This window comes from Chiroxiphia lanceolata, chromosome W (assembly GCF_009829145.1).
Source record: "Chiroxiphia lanceolata isolate bChiLan1 chromosome W, bChiLan1.pri, whole genome shotgun sequence".
In the NCBI taxonomy this organism is placed as follows: Eukaryota; Metazoa; Chordata; class Aves; order Passeriformes; family Pipridae; genus Chiroxiphia; species Chiroxiphia lanceolata.
This window is the reverse complement of record NC_045670.1, coordinates 3,610,325-3,629,487: the sequence shown is the minus strand read 5'-3', so window position 1 is coordinate 3,629,487 and position 19,163 is coordinate 3,610,325. Positions and strand designations below refer to the sequence as shown.

The following is a 19,163-nucleotide window of genomic DNA, read 5'->3' as shown; positions in this document are numbered from 1 at the left end:
TCCCACTCCCCCTTGCACTCCCTGCATTGGAACTTCCCTAAGGGGATAGAGTTTTTCAGGCGCTTCAGGTGCTTCTGACTCCTGTTCTCTCCTAGCCCTTTCCCCTGTGTGGGGACAGCTTAGAGGAGGGGCTGTATCTGGATTTTGTGCCCCATTTCCTGCGTTTTCTCAGGATTATAGGGAGGAGGATTTTCTGGAAGGTTTTCTAAAGGGTCCCATATTGGGCCCTTCTTTTACTTCTGGTGTTTATTAGCTCTGTTTGCTATAGAGACTGGGAATAAACCCAACCCAGCATGCAGCATAATTGCTCTCTTTTGCATTAAAAGGTTCTTTTGCATTGACGTAGTGATTTAATGCTCTGCAAATCCAACTCTCAAACGAGCCAAATTGAGGTCAATAGTCTTGCCTTATAGGCCCTTTTGTCCATTCGTAGATGCAATATTGGATCATTGTGGCTTTATCCTTTATCCTGAAAGCTCCCCCCCAAGGGAGGTATCTGGGCCTTCCCACCTAGCCTGAGCGCATATTAACCCATCGGACTCTGTGCTTCGCAGGCTTCCCCCACCCCTGACAGATCAAGACTTTGACCATCACTGACCAACAGATATTGAAATTGCATCAATCAAGTCTCGTCATGAGATCATCGGTGGTGATATCCTTTCTCTTTCTTTTCCCTTATACATTTTCTTACGTGATATTTTTATGCTTTTATATTGCTATATTACTACAGATAATAATAACCAAAACAGCTGCATACCTGTCTTCCATTGCAACTACTGAGTAGTAGATGGATGAAAAAGGTGGATCTATGGGCTTTTCCACCTGCTTTTATCTGGGATCTCTAAAGTGAATTTGATAATTTCTGCCCAGATCTGAAATGACAGAAGAATAATTAAGTAGAGATAACCGACACATGGGCTACTTCTGCTTATTATGGAAGTTTTATTTTTTATTGGCACATCTCTCATTTTTCTAATTTCTCAATTTTCACTATAAAGCTTCTTTATTATGACATGAAGAATTCTTCCAGTGGCATTAGTGTGTTATCTTTATTGCAGCAGGGGGCTAAGACCTGGTAAAGAACAGCCATTACCCAACTTATAAGAGCATTTTTTATTGATTTACTAGACACTTGTGTAAGACCCCAGGCTCGTCCTCTGAGCTCATCGAAGGAGTTTTAGTTTAAAAATATACAAGGCTTCAAAAATTCACCTGCCGAATTTATTAAAAGGGCCTTCAGTTCTTTTACACCTTGAGAGGGCACATGGGAGAAGACGCTACACACGTTTTCTCAGGAGGTAAAATAACGCGCTTTTACAGGCAAACCCATACATGGGTTGGCATGTGTTAAGTCAATGCTTTGTGGAATGCTTTATTTTGGTTGAATGTTGCCCTTTAAACTTTTGCCAAGTTCCCTTATTTTCTAAAGTTTGCCTGTAAAATATCAAGGAAGGAGATTTGAAGAAGTAAAGAAAGAGAGAGAAAAAGGGAGAATTATAGCTACCACCTGGAGTCCTATGCAAGTCCAGCTTCCACATGTCCAGACAGTAGGATCCAAACACATGGAGACCACGTGGTTTTGGTTTTATCTGCTCTAGCCTGCTGTGGCCATCCCCCCCCCCACCCCCCCCCAGGTGGGACTTCTGGCCCACTGGCCATTTTGGGGCTCTGGGGCAGAGTGAGGGGCAGTGTGTTAGCCAATCTGAGGCTGGTGTAGGGGCTCCAAGGGGTGTGGTATGGGGGAGTGCTCCTGGGCTGCTTTTGACTGACAGCTGCTCCGGGGCTGCCCAAGGAGGCTCCAAGGGGCTGGGGTATGGAACAGGGCACCACCTCACCTTCCTGAAATTCAACCTGTCTCTTTCCCCAGTGTCTCACAACTTGTTTAAAGCAGAAATAGTGCTAGAAGAACATAGAAGAAAAATTACTTCAAGATGTGAACAATTATTAATAACAAAGAATAAGTGATGGGGTTAAAATGTAATTTTCCTCTGCTCTTGTACACATGCAATCATGAAGTTCTTAATTTTTTACCTTCTACGTATTCCATTTATCTGCTCCCAGAAATACTGAAATTAATACCATATTAACAGTAAAATAAAGTAATTCATCCTTATCTTTTGTCTGTAGTACTCAGGCTCCCAAATGCCTCCAAAATTTAGTTGGAATTAAGTATATAAATCCAGTAGATCACTTTTAAAATATATGCCTCAAATAATGAATATGCAAGTTAATATCTCAGCAAGGTATCTGTGAATTTATGAAACTGGCACCTCAAGAGTAACTGTTTTGTGCAGTCTATACCCAGAAGCACAAGCATCAGTTTATACTCATTTCCTGTTCAGAAGGTAGCTCTCATGATTCCAAAGAAAAAACACCTTGTAGTATATACCGAAAATGAACTCTGCTGAAAACAGTTTAGCCCTTTTAGTTGACTGCAGTTTAAACTCCTTGGCTAAAAATCATTATCCATTTTCTTAGTATAAACAACTGACAGCAGAAAAAGAAAAAAAAGTTCTATACCTAGATGTAAAAGGATTCTCTACCTGTGAAATTACAAATCAATGCTACTGTCTATGAGCTTAGTAGTATATAAAAAAGCAAATACTTGCATATTTTAAACCATCTTCAGGTTTTCTGCTTATCTTTTTTTAAAATCAGACGGCAAGTCTTATACAGCTCATTGAATTTCCCATCCATTTTTAACAGAAAACACAGTTTCTGCAAAGCTCTTCAATCACCTGTTAAATAAACTATTGGTGTAGTCTTGGTTTTTGGCGGAAACAAAAGTAGATATTAAGTTTCAAGTCAACTTGATGTTATTTGTACTTACTGTAAGTTGCTATGCAGGAGTCGTATCCTCAGCCTGCTACCGTAGCTTATCAGCATTTTGTTTCTTTATTTTTTTTCAGGAAGGCCATTTAATTTGAGGAATTGGTATGATCCCATATGTCGCGGTATGTTTTTTTAATGAATACTGAAAGAAAAGAGAATCCTTGTCACTTCACGCTCTGCAGCAAATACGAGCATTATGCACCGCACTGCTTGCAAAAAATTAACCGAGACAGATGGCCTAACACCAGCCTTTTTATAGACCTTTTCGACACCAAGACAAACACAACGCGTTAATTGCGTTCAGTTTACTCACCGCGGGTCGTGGCACGGAGCCCTTCATCTTGGGCTACCAGAGCGGTTCCAAGCCGGACCACCTGTGAAGCCAGTCGGCTGCGTGAAGCTCGCACCGGTCTACAACCAGTCCGCACACTAACGCGTCCACAGCACGCGCGCGACCAGCAAGCCAACACACGCCAGGCACATGGGATGGGGGCTCACCCCGCGGCCCAATGACCGTAGATACCGTAGTGCCTCTAATAGAAGGGAAATCTGGGTCGCGCCTCACTGAGCCACCTCAAGGGCTTGTTGCGGGAACGCGTGGGTTTAGCCACCCCAGATCCTGCCCCAGAAGAGCAGCACCCCGATAATAACACTCTGGCTTCGCCCATTTCAGCCCGCCTCTGACGCAGGAGCCCAAGCCAGGCCACTCGACCCCACACGGAGCCGCCCGTAGGCACCTTCTACCTGCCCTCCAAGGCGCCTCTACCGCTTCCCAGCAGCCCTCAACTCCCGTGGAACTCCAGCGAAAGGTGGGAGTCGCTCTGTTCCCCTGGGCGAGGCGCTAGGGGCCGACCAGCCCCCACCTTGTCGCAGGTGAGAATGGCCGCCTCAGCCGTTACCGTACTTTCCGGCTACGGAGCACAGTTCTCCTCACCCGCCCCCTACCAGTTTTCCTATCGGAGGTGACCGGATTGAAGCCGCAACGACCCCACCCCCTACCGGTTTTCCTATCGGAGGTGCCCGGATTGAGGCCGCAACGACCCCGCCCCCGCATTCCATTCCGTACATGGTGTCAGAGAGGGGCGCCGCCAGCCACGCTTCCCTTTCCCACCAGGCGTGCGAAGTGCTCTCGGGCTTGCGCACGTGACGTGGGGGGGGGAAGAGAGAGAGAGAGAGAGAGAGAGAGAGAGAAGGCGACACATCGGCAGGGCGTCCCTGCGCCAGGAGCGCGCGCACCATTCCTCATCAACGCGCGGAACAAGCCTTCCTCGGGCTGTTCTATTTATGTTTATGGCGCCGATTTGCATAAGGCTCCGCACCCCACCGTGGGCGAGGCAGCCGGCACCGCCCCTCATGGCCATGTAAGGGAAGAGGGGGCGTGACCCAGGGGGTGGCTCGCGGTCTTCCTGGTGCTGTTTTATAGGGTATATCCACTTCCGCTATCTGCTTAGAAGCAGCGAGATCATGGCGGAGCGTGGTCAACTCCCTTTCCCCTCTAAGCGCCTCTGCTGCAGACCTGGCTATGGCTTGGCGTGCAGGCTAGGCCAGCGGGTGGGCGGCACTGAACTCGGGAGTGGGGCGCTCTGCGCCGGACCTTCCTCCGCAGCTGCTACTGTAGCTGCTGCCGCCGCCGCCCTGGGGCTGCTACCGCTTGGAAAGACCCAGAGCCCCGAGTCTCTGCTGGACATCGCGGCTCGCAAGGTGGCGGAGAAGTGGCCCTTCCAGCAGGTGGAGGAGCGGTTCGAACGGATCCCGGAGCCGGTGCAGCGCAGGATTGTCTACTGGTCTTTCCCCCGCAGTGAGAGGGAGATCTGCATGTACTCCTCCTTCAACACTGGCGCCGAGGATCTCGCCACCGCCCCCGGGGGGGCCGTCGCCGGCACCGCGCCCGGCGGGGGCGCGGACACCGCCGCCGTCGACGAGAACCGCCTGCCTTTTCGCAGGGGCATCGCTCTTCTAGATGGCGGCTGTGTCGATAACGTCCTGCAAGTCGGTGAGTTACCAGCCGGGACCGCGTTGCGGAGCCGGGCCGCGGCCACTTGGGCAGGGTGTTGCAGGCCTCCTCAGCCGCGGGTCATCCGCCTGCTATCCGGGGAGCTGCCTCTCTTCCTGCGCGGCCTGGCGGCCGGAGTCACCCCACCTCCTTGGCGCGTGTGGCTGGGGAGCTCCCTCCAGCCCCTCCTCCCCGCGGTACGGCCTGCACTCTCAGGCTGTAATTCGGGCCGAGCAACTTCCTCTGCCAGTCTCCTCCTCCTCACGTCCAGAATACGGAATAACTCCTTTGCTCTGCTCCGTGACGTATCCACGGCGCCCGCTGCCAACGGTCTGCCTGTTCTCCGACAGGGTGGCTGGGCACGCTGCCCCTCGCCTGTCCCTTTAACTTTCCCGACGCGTTGTGTCTGCTCCCTGAAATCCAGAGTGTGTAATCCCGTTTGGTTCTGCTCCCTCCCAGCTTCCCACATTTGGCAATCCGGGTCATCACCATACTCCGAGCTACAATAGCAAGGAGATGCCTCCGCTCCCCCCTCTTCGGGACCGCTGGTGGAAATGAATCAGCAGAAGGCGGACGACAGGGGGAGAGGGCGGGATGAGCCGCGGTCCAAAATAAAGAATTAAAAGAGGGTGGGGGTCCCCAGGAGCGGGTGTGCGGTGCGGGGGAAGCTGCAAACAAAGGCATTTCTAGGGCGGTGGCAAGCCAGAGGGTGGAGGTGCGATCTGCCCAGGCCCTACTGCTTGAAGGGAGAGGGGAGCGGGTAGATGTGACGGCGGGGAGGGGCCCACGAATTACTTTAGGATGAGCCCCTCCGTGACAACGGCGAGGTGAGGAGAAAAGCGCTGCGCTTTCTTCTGGAACAACGCTTCCCTCCCCCCTTCCGCTGCTGCTCCCGCACCCAGCGGCCGCCGCCTGCCACTGTTCTTCTTCCTCTGCGGGCTGGCACCCCTGATTAACTCCTCCCTACCTCTGTTTAAAGGGCACCGGAGGTTGGTACTCTCCGCCCCGACGGAGGAGGTCCTGCCTATGTGTGAGCTGCTACCCCCACCCGCAAGCAGGTCCCGTTGGGGTGGTGGTGGTTTTGTGGGGAGGGAGTTTATGGCTTCCCCTGGAAACTTCCGCGGGGGATGCTGCGCTGACGCTTTGTGCGGCCCGGGCGCATTGCTGTGCGGCGGTGCCTAGCGGAGGAGGCGGCGTCGGCGACTGGACACTTTGTTCTCACTTTCACGTTTGTGTTCCTATCGGTTTTCTGCACCCTCGCCCCCCTACCATCCCCCTCAAAGGGGAAACCGGACAAAAGACTCTTTATTGCTTCTCACTGCCGGCTCGACAATCGGGACAGGGCGGGATGGCGGCTCCGCGTGGCCGGTCATTGTCCCGCCCTGTGCTGGGCCGGACCGTCCTCTGGCGGTCGCTCGGCTCAGCTGCGGCTGCTGCTCGCCTTTTCTTCGCAGTGCCATGGGGGGCTGAGCCGTGCCGAGTTGTGGCGGCAGCCCTGATCCCGGTGCTGTGCCTCGGGGTCGGAGGGTGCTGGGCTTTCCCTCGGCCTTGTCCCCAGCGGATTTCACTTCGCGGGCATCCTGCAAACTTGCCTTCTACTTTCTGAAGGGAAGGCCTGTTGCTGTTCCTGGGTTAAGCACCTTCTGCCTAGGTGGAGTTCAGCTTAAGACGTGTTTTTTTGTTTGGTTGGTTTTTTGTTGTTTTCTTCTTGTGTTTGGTTTTTTTTTTAATTTTTACTTTTAATTTTTTTTATTCTGGAGAATTTTAAGAGAATTTAAGGGTTTTAAAAATTACTTTTGGGGTTTTTTTTAAGTTTCTTATAAGTTTAATCTTTTGGCTTTCTTTTTTTCAAAGGTCTGAGGTGCATCTGTGGTTCCTCAGGACTGGCAAAACCAGAAGTTTTTTTTTTAGTTTGATTGGTAGTGTTGAGATGTTGTTTCTTTTTCCTCTTTTGCTTGCACTTGATTCTCTTTGCAAGCCATGGAGAATGACAGGAGTGCACATAGGGAGGGATTTTTGGTTGATTGCATTTAAGCTAGGAATTCACTGTGAAAATAAAGCCAAGGGGTGATAAATAAAAGATGAAGTCTTTTCTAGGATTCCCATTGTGGGCTTGACTTTGCTTGCTTTCAGCAGTGGAATAGGCCTCAATGAGTAGCTGTGAAAGAAAAAAAAGTATTTTTTTTTTCTCTAGCTTCAAAAGTGGAATGATGTTGGCAAGGGTCAATGTGAAAAAAGAAAATATGCATAAATAGAACTGAAGTGTTGACTGCTGCTTCTGGATTCCTTAACTGCATTCTAAACGAATGCTATACCTACTGTTGAAAATACTTTTGGTTGGGTTTGGTTTGGGTTTTTTTGTTTGGTTGGTTTGTTTGGGGTTTTAAATTTTTTGTTTGTTTACCTTATATGAGCCTGTTTTGTAAGGCTGCACAAAAATAGTGGAAGCTGGTGATATGAAACATCAATTGTATTGTCAAGGGCATTGCCCAAATGCTTCAAACACTGACAGGCATGGGACATTGTTCCTGCTGTATTTAGCATGGGTGCAGCCTCACCTCTGGTACTGTTCTTGGCCCCACAATTTAAGAACGATGTGAAGGTCCTTGAATTGCCCCCAGAGGAGGGCAACAAAGCTGGTGAAGGAGCTGGAAGGCATGTCCTGTGAGGAGCGGCTGAGGACTCTGGCTCTGTCTAGTTTGGAGAAAAGGAGGCTGAGGGGCGGCCTCATGGTTCTCCCCATCTTCCTGAGGAGGGGAAGTGGAGAGGGAGGTGCTGAGCTCTTCTCCCCGGCATCCAGTGATAGGATGCATGGGAATGGTTCAAAGTGCTGCCAGGGAAAGTTCAGACTGGACCTGAGGAAGCATTTTTTTTTTTTTTTTTTGGAGAGGGTGGTCAAATACTGGAACAGGCTTCCTAGAGAGATGGTCAATGCCCCAAGCCTGTCTGTGTTTAAGAGGCATTTGGATAATGCCCTTAATAACACACTTTAACTTTTGGTCAGCCTTGAATTGGTCAGGACTAGAATTTTTCATTTTTTTAAGGAGAAAATGAATTGTAAACCACTTCCCATCCTAGTTTTTAAAACAAGGAGTCTTCTTTTATAGAAAAGTTTATATTGGGATGACCTAACAAAATTTTTCATTGTTTTGGATCAGTTTTCATGTTTCTCACATTTCATTTTTTCCCTAAATTCAAGGCTTTCCTTGCTCCCAAGAAATTAGTTTCAAAGTTTGCTTTCAGTTTATGAAAGTAATTCCATCTCTGTATATGATCAGATGTTTTGGTATGTAGCAATTCTTGAATTTGAGCTACTTGTCATGTCAACAACTGATGCTTGTGTGCGTGTGTGTTCTCTCTGCACTCTGAGAGGAACAGTTAATTTAAAGCAAAATCTGTGAGGGTAGGCTGAAACAATTTAAAAGTTGGCACTGGACAAATTGGTTTCCTTAAAAATCAGTAACTAGTTGCAATGTTTTGCCATATAATTTACTTTTTTGTAATGAACCTGTTAGATCTCCCAAAACTAGAGCAGGTTTTTGTCTCCTTGAAATTCTAGTTTTTCCTTTTGGTTTACTATCTAAAACTACCTATGTAAAAAACTTCTCTTAAATGAATATGTATGCAGCTCTTGACATGGTTTCATAACCTTTTGTGGCCTATATCACTAGAGATATTGGCTAGTACTATATGCTGGTTTGCATTCTCCTTCTAGCTACATGCCAATGATGATTTATGTGATGCCTTTGTGATGCATTACCATGCTCTCCCCTGATGAGGTAGCAATATGCATTCAGTCTTTGTTGCCTTAGCCCCACTACTGAAGACAAGGATGTCTAAAAAACTTGTAAGTCACTATCTTAAAATAGGTTTTTTCTGACTTAATTCTGCAAATGCATAAACAGACCGGAGGAGTGTAACCTTTTAATAGTAACTAAAGTACAGAGAATTCTTTTGTGGTCAAGTGAGAACTGGTAAGAGGCCTGCTGTAGGAGCTGAGCAGTCATACAGGATACTTTAATGAATTGTGTCAAATCAGAAATAGACTGAAGTGTCTCCTAATGTGGGGTTTTTAACCAACGCTTTATTAAACCCTTCTGAAAAATGAAAAATTAAGTGTAAAAGAGGGGAAACTTTAACTGCATTTGAAGTATATTTTAAGATAATTGTCATGTGCACCATCACATGCTTTAAGGAGAGCTTACTTTTTTTAATTTATCTATTTTTTATTCTCTTTACTCCTTGTTGCAAATTTATATTTGACAGTCTTGAAATATCTGGAGATTTTTGCTTTGGAAATAGATGGACAATGACTGTGAAGGTCTGGTGCTAATTGAAAGTATGCAGTAAAATAACTCAGTAAGCTTAAATTCACACTAGCAGAACTAGCTGATCAGATAAATCAGAAGATCATTTACTAAATTAATGTGTTAAAATTTCAGGTGATTTACCTTTTTCCTGCTTTATTTAACAATCTGCCTGTTTACATAAGGAATCTTTCATTGTTAATTGGTTTCAGACCTTTAATAAATTAAAGAATTGTCAGAAAAATAAGGGGGGAAATGACACTATAGACAGAAATTTCACAGAAGTGGGCATTAATTAATATATATACTTTTTCACAAATTTATTGATGTTCAAATGATCATTTTAAAGGCTGGGCAAATCAAATGTTGCATAATTGTATGACTTTTAAGAGGTGACACTGAACACATGCTAAGTTTAACCGCTAACTGGTTACTGACAGCTGGGTAGTAATGCAGATACAGTGCGGGAATTGTGCAGCTGACTATAGTGTTTAATTTATAATGACTAATGAATAAAAAAAGTTCAACCATTGAGGCACTTAAAATTCAATCAAGTGAGACAAATTTACAATCTGTAGTACAATAGAGGATCAAGTTTGCATGTATTCTAATTATTTTTGTATTTTTAAACTTGTGTTAAAAGCAAGATTTTGGGTTAAAGGCTTTTATCGTCACTGTCTCTCAGGTTTGTTTCCTCATGCTTAAAGTTTGATTCTTTTATACTAGTGGCTTGTATTCTCTCTGCATACTAGTGTTCAGCTATGTGTGCAAGTCATAGTGACAGCACAAACTCTTCAGCAAATTGGCTTCTAGCTTACCCTTGTCAAGAGCAGCTGGTGTACCTTATTAATATTTAATTTTTACATTCAGTATTGATATTTTGACTGGTCCTGAAGCTCATAGAGCACCAGTCCACATTCAGTGATTAATGATGGTATTGATAGTGCATTTATGGTAAGTATAAATAAAAGTAGATAGTATGGTCTTCAGGCTTTCACATGCTTAGGGGCTGGTCATTTTTGCCACTTACCTGCAGTTTTGGCCATAAAAGGATGGCAGATAAAATGACTGTGTTAAAACTTCATTAACAAAAACATCTACAAATAATCTTCTGGAAAACATGAGCTAGTCAGCCACATTTTGTGAAGAGCTTTACAGTTAGCTATTGATTACTTGCACAGCAGTTGCCTCAATGAAGCACTTAGTTTTCCTCATATTTGAGGAATACAGTACGCTGCTTTGGGAGGGTGACAAAGTTTTAATGAAACTCATTTGTGTATTTACAAGGGTGGCCTCTGTGACCACATTAAGCATGACTTATGCTTCTTCAAGACAATGCTGCTGAGTTGACCGATTTCTAAAAGTTAAAGAACAGGGGAAAAAACAATTAATTTAGACTATTGATTAATATATTAGCTAAAGGAAGGAAACCTGGAATGCTTTTATTCTGAAATACTGTGCTATGACCAGTGATAACTGTACTGCTGCTGTTGTACATGCAAAATGAGTCTCAGTTCCTTCATTGATTTAGGTTGTAAACTGAAACCTTGCAAACTGACTAAAATTAGTTTCTTGGGGATAAAATATCAATCCACTATATTTTGTATCTGGATTTAGTGTAGCTATATTATATAAAGCATGAAACTTCAATTTTTCTTCTTCTAGATCAGAGGGATGGGGATGACAAAATGTGTAACTGTTTTTTAGCTCTTTGTTATTGAAGATGAGATATGTGAGAGAACTGTCATGCAGCTTTTTTGGTCAAATCTAAATGCATGAATTTATGGAGGTGTCTTCAGCTAAATGGGCTACTAATGCATGAGTGGTAGGCAGTGACTATGAATGGGACTTGCTGTAACAGATACATTGGCAGTCTGATGGGATGAGGAAGCTGAGAATAACTTGATTAGTCCTACTTCTAGAAGCAGCATATCACTTAGTTTTACTGTCAGTTTTCAGGGATTGAACTTTACATTGTCATGTATTCTGTCAATAATGTAAAGACTTACTTTCTAGGTAGTTATGTAGATGATAAATGTAAGTGGCTGTTTGGTGGTAAGAGTGAAGAAGTGTTTAGGATTAAACAAGAGTTTGGCTCATATAATAAGATATACTTGAAGAGAAGAGAGATAGTAAAATGCTGAGTTTACCTTTATAGATGACAGGCTAGGAAGAGAACTGGGCAAGTGGTGATGCCTGAGATAAGGTAGAGGTCAAAGAGCTCAGTAGATCCCTGAGGAGATGTGTTTAAGGAGGATGTAGTCTGAATGACTGCTCCCTCTACATGGTCTGCTTTCAATGGGCATGGAAGCCGATTGTTTCATTTTGTAGGAAAAAATCTAAGCTTTCAAAATGGAAAGCAGGTTGGCAAAATGTAATTTAGCTGTCCTGTAGCTTTTGAAATTGTAAAATACATTTAAAGTTATGAAGTGGGTGTTTTCTTGCTGTCTTTTTTAACCTTATATCCCAATTTAAATTTTATAAATATTTCCTTTGTGTGTCAGATACATCCTGTTTTTCAGAAAGCACCAACTTTCTATTTAATTGAACGTTGTTTGTTGAACTGTACTTTATCAGAAACAGAAGCTATTTCTGTTGGGTCATGGTTGAGACTCCATTACAGTGGTAAAACAGAGCCATTTACTTTTGTACAACTGTTAGAAACAGATTTATTCATAGAGTTAAATGTGCATTGATAAGATCATAGAATATAATGGATTTTCTTTTATTATAAGATATAGTCAAATTGTGTCTTAATTCTCGTCAACAGGCAATAAATGGCTTAATTTTAGGAAGAGCAAGTATGTGTTTTCTTTTTTTGTTTGTTTTCCCCTCCATAGTAGTGAATATTTGTGATACCCAGACTTGAGAAAAACTGAGAGGGTGGGGGTTTTTTTTCAGGGCTATATATTGTGCTGACATGGGGAATAAGAATGGGGGGAGTGCAATGTTAGCCTGGATAAGTGGGAAGAGATGTGAATCATGAGCATGCGCTTCAGTGAATCATGCCTGTTATGAGGTCCATTTTCCCCTCCCTCCTTGAATAACAAAATGAAGTTAAGTAAAGGTTATTATTGAGAAACATTTACTGAAAGGAGGATATGCAATGAGACACTGATCTGTGATTTTTTTTTTTTTTGGAAGTAAAAGGAGAGTCACAAAAGATAGTAAAGGTCAAAACTTCTGAGAGAGGAGTTGTCAATTTACAGAAGTGCTGAAAGGTAGAGGAATATAAATCCTGAAGCATTTCCAGAAAAGCTTTCCACTGGGGACCTTGGTGAGAACCATCCCAGTGTGATGCACTGCACTGGAAGCAGCAAATGCTCAATGGTAGAATAGCATTCCAGGCAAGGACCTCAGTGTACTCAATTATTTGGCAATGGGAGTCAGAAGATGAGGTGGGGCAGGTGATGTTATAACACAAGCACCTCAGGCGGAAGTTACATGTGTGAATGAGGTGGAGGAGTCAGCAGCATGAGTGTAAAAAGAAGTCTGTATCTTAGCCTAGCATACATGTAGCTTTATTGGTGAGTGGGGTGTTATCTGTAGCTGTGTTTTGGGCCAGGTAGTTTGGAAGGGATAGCATTGCATGTGACTTTGGTAAGGAAATGAATGTTCTGAACCTGGAGATGGGGGAGTGTGGTGTGATGGAATAAGCACATCCACCTGTATTGCAGTTCCTGCCATCTGATGCTGGTTTGAAGTGCAGTGGGAAGGGTATGTTTGCAGTGTGGGCTGGTGGTGGGACTGCTGCTGAGGTAGCCTACAATTTAATCTTTCGTCAGTAGCTGGGTACAAGTAGTGTAAGTTGATAGCAACACGTTCAGCATAGGTTAGAGGGACCTTTGACAGGCTCATCCCCTGCAGAGCTCAGTGCCATCACACCCTGCTCTCAGCACTGAGCAACTCCTCTTTTATGGGCAAAAGCACTACCAGGCCTTTGTTCAGTTTGCTTTTCTGTGGAAATGAATATATTTGTGAGCAGGAGGCTGTTGAAGTTTGCTAGTGATATGTGCTCTATTTGTCTAATTGCAGTGTCCAGCGAGGTGGTTACAACTCCTTAGCCCTGACATGGGCATGCTGGTGCAGTGATATAGGTATTAGAAGTTGGTGTTATGATGAAAGGGCCTCCATTAACTTGAGTTGTGTGTGTTAGCTGTTCAGAGACTGTTGTACTGGTCTACAAAACCTGGGTTATGTCATAAAGGTGGTGTGCTGATCAAAGGCTGAGACCAATAGTCTATGGTCTTTGTAAATACAGGTTTAAAGCTAAAATACAAGCTTGATGTGTGTCTTCTTTCTAGGGCTGGTAACCTTAGGTTACCTGACAAATATAAATTACAAAAGCCATAAACCTTTGAGAGAAGTTGAAATTGTATTTCCAGTTATAATTTAGCAGTGTTATCACTCTTCCCCCTCCCTTTTCTGGCATATTCCTTGTTGACCAAGCCTGATGCTGTGAGGAAAGCTGCTGATACAGCAACACAGTGTGGTTGTAACACTTCCTTATGAGTGGGAGTCCTCCAGGAGCCCATTTCAGAAAGCTTGCTCCCTCTTGTCACTTGGTGAACTCCTCCAAGGATGGACTATGAAACAGGCTTAACAAATGTTTTCCACTGTGAAATACTCTAATCATGAATATGGTAAATAACATAACTGACTCATTTGCTGTGACTCATTTACTGATCTATTCCTCACTGTGTTACTCCCATAACAGAAAACACATATTGCTGTGCTTATAAACTTGTATTTTGGAAAGTGTTTTCATGATTGTCATTTGCAAACTAAGACTACTGTGTCATTCACCCTGAAGTTATGTGGTTGCTTTAGACTGGCTTAAATGCAGCCTGCTGTCAAAGGGATGCTATAGTTCTCAGGTTTGCACCTTGTGCCATGGTTTGTGGAGCTGTGTGGTGAGCCAGGCAACTGCCCTGCTTATGAATTCAGATATTGCTAGGTGAGTTTTACCTGGTTTATTGGCCAAAAAAGTGCTACTGGTGATTCAAGGGAGACTAGATTACAAGATGAGGGCACTGAGAAATGCAGGACTAATTTCTGTGTCAGTCACACACTAGCTTAAAGTGATCGTGAAGCTCTGACTGTTGCCTGGGGAAAGGAGACCAAGCTGCTGTGCTTACAAGTTCACTATTGGGAAAGGTGGCCTGATTGTTCCGGAGATGGCAGCATGGGCCTTTCCTGAGCTGTGATGTGTGTTGGGCCTGTATGAGTGAGCCATCTTCCACATTTCTTCATCTGTAGTGTTTTTTCTTGTTTCAACACCTTGACCAAGGGACTAGTCCCCCTACCATGCTACCCCCAGTGGTTAAAAGCAGCACTAAACTTGTGCAGAACTGGTGGAGGAAATAAGTGCATTGGAAGCCCTGTTGGACACTGCACAGTGTAAATAAGTCCATTTTCAGGATAAAAATTACTTTCCTTTGTGGTAAAGAGAGATTTAATGGGGTTTTATGTGTGTCTGTCTGGGATAGGATGCTTTGGCTTTCTCAACTGCTTGCACTAGGGGGAGATTAAAGCTTATCAACAAGGCTTGCTTTTAACAGTAGCCTGTTTTGATGTGGAAGGATTGATCTGGGTTGTTCACTTCCTGGAGTCCTCCTACAGGTCTGCCTAGAGGATTTTGGCTGTCAGACTCTCTTAAGATATGCATGCGTGAGAGACTGAGTCCTTAAGTTGTACGTAGCAGGGTATTTTACCTCTTTTGGTTGTCTCCTGCTAAAAAGGATCCTACATGACCTCCAACCCTAATTGAAGTGTCCGGTTTCCTTCCTAACTTCTGCTGGTGGTGTTTGTTGTACGTGTTTAGGCTTTTAAACTAAATACTTCACCTTCCTCAAATGAGGAAATTTCTTAGCCTGTTGTCTTTCCTGCTCCATTGCCACACTGCTAAGAGTCTTCTAAAATTAGAGGTCTCCTTTCTGTCAAATTATGTTTTAGGCTGATCACAGGTGTTTAATGTGATACTTTTGTGAACTGACCATGATTTCTGCAAGCCAGGTTTATTTAAAAAGTACCAGCTTGAACTCTAGTCCATTTAGTGAATGAAAAGCAGTCAGCTATATCAGTCCTTCAGTTTTTGTACCAATTAGTTTGTTTTCATGGCTGTCTTCCTTTTAACCCCTCTACTTCTACCCCTACTTCCTTTTTGCTATTTTGAAGACATACAATTGGAGAAACTGGCTGTTCAGAACAGTGTACTGGGCTCTATGAAGTTCTGTTGCTCACATGAAGCTAACAACTAGGAAAAAGAACAAGCTCCACAAGTAATGCAAGAGGTTCTTTAAACATAGTCACAACAAAAGCATTTTGTTTCGAAGCTTGGCTAAGCTATGTTCAGTGTAAGAAGTACTATCCCAAGAAGGATGAAGGCTTACAGGACCTGAGTGGGGGAAGAGGAGTTTTGTCTTTAATCTGGGGAAGACATTTTTCCCCTGAGTCAAAAAGCATTATTTTATTGGAAAGGCATTTAAGAGCCTGGGACTTTTGTGTCCTACAGTTGAGCGAGCCTCCTCAAACCTGCCAAACTTAAAACACAGTGGGTTTGATGTTTCTTAATGGAACAGACAGCTCACAGTGGATGTTCTCATCACAACTCTAAAGTTGAGTGAAAACCAGTCTATCATGAAAAAAACAGAAGAACTTAACTAGTTCTTTGTGTACAGACTTGCTTACAAGTTCAGAATTTTGCAGAACTGGTTAAGGAATCCTGACTTTTACTTGCCATCCTTTCCAAAGCCCTCCAGAAGCATTATGTAAATACTTTCACACCAGCTTAAGGTGAGAATGCTGTCTGGTGCATGGCCAGAAGCTGCTTGCTTTAATTTCCTCTCTTTGGACCTTCATCTTGCACCTTCCCAAAAGACAGCAGATGTATTACTTTCCAGTCACTGTTGGGAGACTGTCCATGGGGCAATTTTTGTAGAGTGATAAATGTGCCACTAGCCATGCCTTTGCATAGTTTTTGTTGCTGCAATAGGTGTGAAGTTATACAAGGTTTTTTGACCTAGTAGAGAAGTCTAAGACAACTCTCAGGTTTTTAATTTTGAAGATATGAGGAAGAGGTCATACTGGGTTCAGATAACTACTACTATTAAAATTGTTTGGGTTTATCCACTTTGGTGTTATTTGAATTCAGGCCAGTGAGTTCCTGACGGTTTCTGGTGGGTTGACCTTGCCTGGCTGCCAGGTCTCCACCAAAGACACTCTATCACTCCCCTCCACAACTGGATGGGGAGAGAAAATATAATGAAAAGCTTGTGGGTCGAGATAAGAACAGGGAGAGATCACTCATTGATTACTGTCATGGGCAAAACAGACTTGACTTGGAGATAATAGTTTAATTTATTGCCAATCAAATCAGAGGAGGATAATGAGATATAAAAAACAAATCTTAAAACACCTAACCCCACCAATCCCTTCTTCCCAGGCTCAACTTCACTCCCAAATTCTCTACCTCTTTCCCCTGAGCAGCACAGGGGGATGGGGAATGGAGTCAGTTCATGTATTAGGGAAGGGTTTGGACCATACTGAATCTGAAATTGTGACACCATTGAAAGCTCAACAAAACTGATATTTATTACCGAGAGGTGGCCAACAAAATGAACAAACCCAAAAGAGAGGAAGGAGGAGAGAAATAAGCCCCCAGCACGACCTCCCCAGGCACCCAGCTGTTGCCCATAAAGTTATCTTACCGACCTAGAATGCCTATAATTACCCATAGCAGAAGCTGCATCCTTGGAGAGTCAGTAAGTTCACAAATTGGCAGGCGTCCCTGCCAAAAGGCAACATTGTCCTTGATGTCCTCTTCCTCCAAAGAGCTATCTGCTTTTTATACAATTAACTGAGTGACCTCAACCTAGGTAGGTGTGGCCAGCACCGCCCAGCCAGAGGCCCTCAGTCCCACCTCCCAGTTATGCAAGTAATATCTCTTCTGCGCACGCATGGCTTTCCCTGCGCCTGTGTACTGCACCTGGGGGGGGTCCTTTCTTAATTGAGTCGGTGGGTTTACTTCATCCTCCTCCTCCTCAATCTCTCCTTCAAGCGACCTTGGAGAACAATTAACCGATCACAGAATCAGAATATCAATTAAATGTAGTTTATACAAGAACTCTTCAAGGACAAATTTCCCATTTTATCAGTGCTCGTTTTCTCATAACTTGGCAGGGAAAGAAAAAAACTTTTACGGTTGTCTGGGCCAAACACAGACCAAAAGTATCAGAGTAATTAACCCCTGATACAGTCCATCACACATTGTCTCTGCTGTTCCTTTCTTTTCATACTCTTTCCCTGCTCCAGAGTGGGGTCCTTTCCATGGGAGACAGTCCTCCACAAACTTCTCCAACATAGGCCCTTTCCACAGGGTGCAGTCCTTCAGGAACAGACTGCTTCAGTATGGGTCCCTCATGGGGTCACAGGTCCTGCCAGGAGCCTGCTCCAGCATGGGCTCTCCATGGGATCACAGATTCCATCCACCTGCTCTGGCATGGGGTCCTCCATGGGCTGCAGATGGATGGATCTCTGCTCCACCATGGACCTCAATGGGCTGTAGGGGTACAGCCTGCCTAACCATGGTCTCCACCAGCTCTGTTCCAGCACCTGGAGCACCTCCTACCTCTTCTTCACTGAACTTAGTGTCTGCAGAGTTGTTGCTCTCGTATTTGATCTTCTGTCCTGGCTGCTGTTGTGCAGCAGTTTTCTCTCCTTCTTAAATATGTTATTGCAGAGGTGCTACCACCATTGCTGATTGGCTTAGCTCTGGCCAGCGGTAGGTCTGTGTGGTGGGGGGAAACAGTTTTCCCCCTGAAGTAATAAAATGGTAAAACCCCAGGGGGTGGTGACCCTTGAAGTTTTGAGGTTTTACCCAATGAGCACTTCTGCAAAATATAAACATATCACAAGCAGAATGGAAGAGAAGGTTAGTTGTAGTTGTTGTTGAAGAAGTAGCCATGTTGTAGGAGCCACGAGGAGAAACAGCAGCAGCCCCACTGGGGGCTGGGGTCCCCCGGCCCCAGCTGGGGGGGCTGCAGGGACTTGGAACAGCATAAAGCTGGGCTAAGTACCTGTGACTGAAAGCTAAAGAAATTTTCTCCACTGTGAGTGAGCAGAGACAGAGCAGCAGCAGGAGCAGTGTCCAGAGAATGTTGGCAGAGAGCCAGAAGAGATAAGACCACACAACAACAACAGGCAGACGGGAACACAGAGAGAACTCCTGGAAGGAGAGAGAGAAAGAGAAGGAGAGCCGGCAGCAGCAGCAGAGAGAGAGGAAGTTGGGGTAAGAACTGAAATAAAACCCCATACCCCTCTGAGACCTCCAAGAAAGGAGGAAGATTATGGACTCTTACTTGAAAGAGTCTTAAAGTGATACAGCACTTGCAGAAAGGAGCTGAAAAGCTCCGAGAAGAATGCAGAGGGTGACCTTGACTCCCCCGCTGCTTGAGACAGAGCACAGAGCTCTGTAGGGGAACTTGAATCCCCTGAAGATAAGGACCGTCACGAAGACCCCTGCGCTTCGTGATATGACGTGGTGATAGTGCACTTGTCCTGGGGAACGCAGCCCACGGAAGAAGACCCTCACTTTAAGACGAGTGGCCGAGGGGCTTGGATACCCTCTCGTGTGTATTGGCAGAGATCCAGCTACAGCTGCATGCATGAGAAGAAGAAAACCTGCTGCCTTAGAGACTACTGCTCTGAAAGTGGAAAGGGATCTTTCTTTCTTCCCTTCTGGACTTTTATTTGGAGGGGAGAAGAGATTTGATCCATTGTAAATACTTATGTCATGGTAGAGATAATTAAGATTGTATATAATGTATTGTAGTATTTATTTGTACAGTCATTGTATTATATTCCCTTTTCCCCATTTTGAGTCTCGTGTAGTGTCTGGAAAAACCATCTCACACTGGGCTGAGATGTGGGAGGGGGCTTGGACTAGGGAATTAGATTTTGGAGCTCTCAAACCATGACGGTCTGTCTAGGGGCTGGGCGGCACTAGCTCTGTCAAATATGGATGAAGCTTC

General features: G+C 44.7%; 1 protein-coding gene and 1 long non-coding RNA gene across 3 annotated transcripts in view; one reads left to right on the top strand and one right to left on the bottom strand.

The window, feature by feature from the left end:
* Positions 1-19,163, bottom strand: part of LOC116780009 — an 893,112-nt gene that overhangs the window by 196,948 nt on the left and 677,001 nt on the right. The gene's annotated exons all lie outside the window — the stretch shown is intronic.
* The window catches only part of LOC116779989 (zinc finger SWIM domain-containing protein 6-like), a 198,158-nt gene continuing 183,291 nt past the window's right edge, over positions 4,297-19,163 (top strand). For both annotated transcript variants that reach the window (XM_032674493.1, XM_032674492.1), the window contains exon 1: positions 4,297-4,825. In XM_032674493.1, coding sequence (XP_032530384.1) covers positions 4,297-4,825 — 529 coding nt within the window. The remainder of the gene's footprint in view (positions 4,826-19,163) is intronic.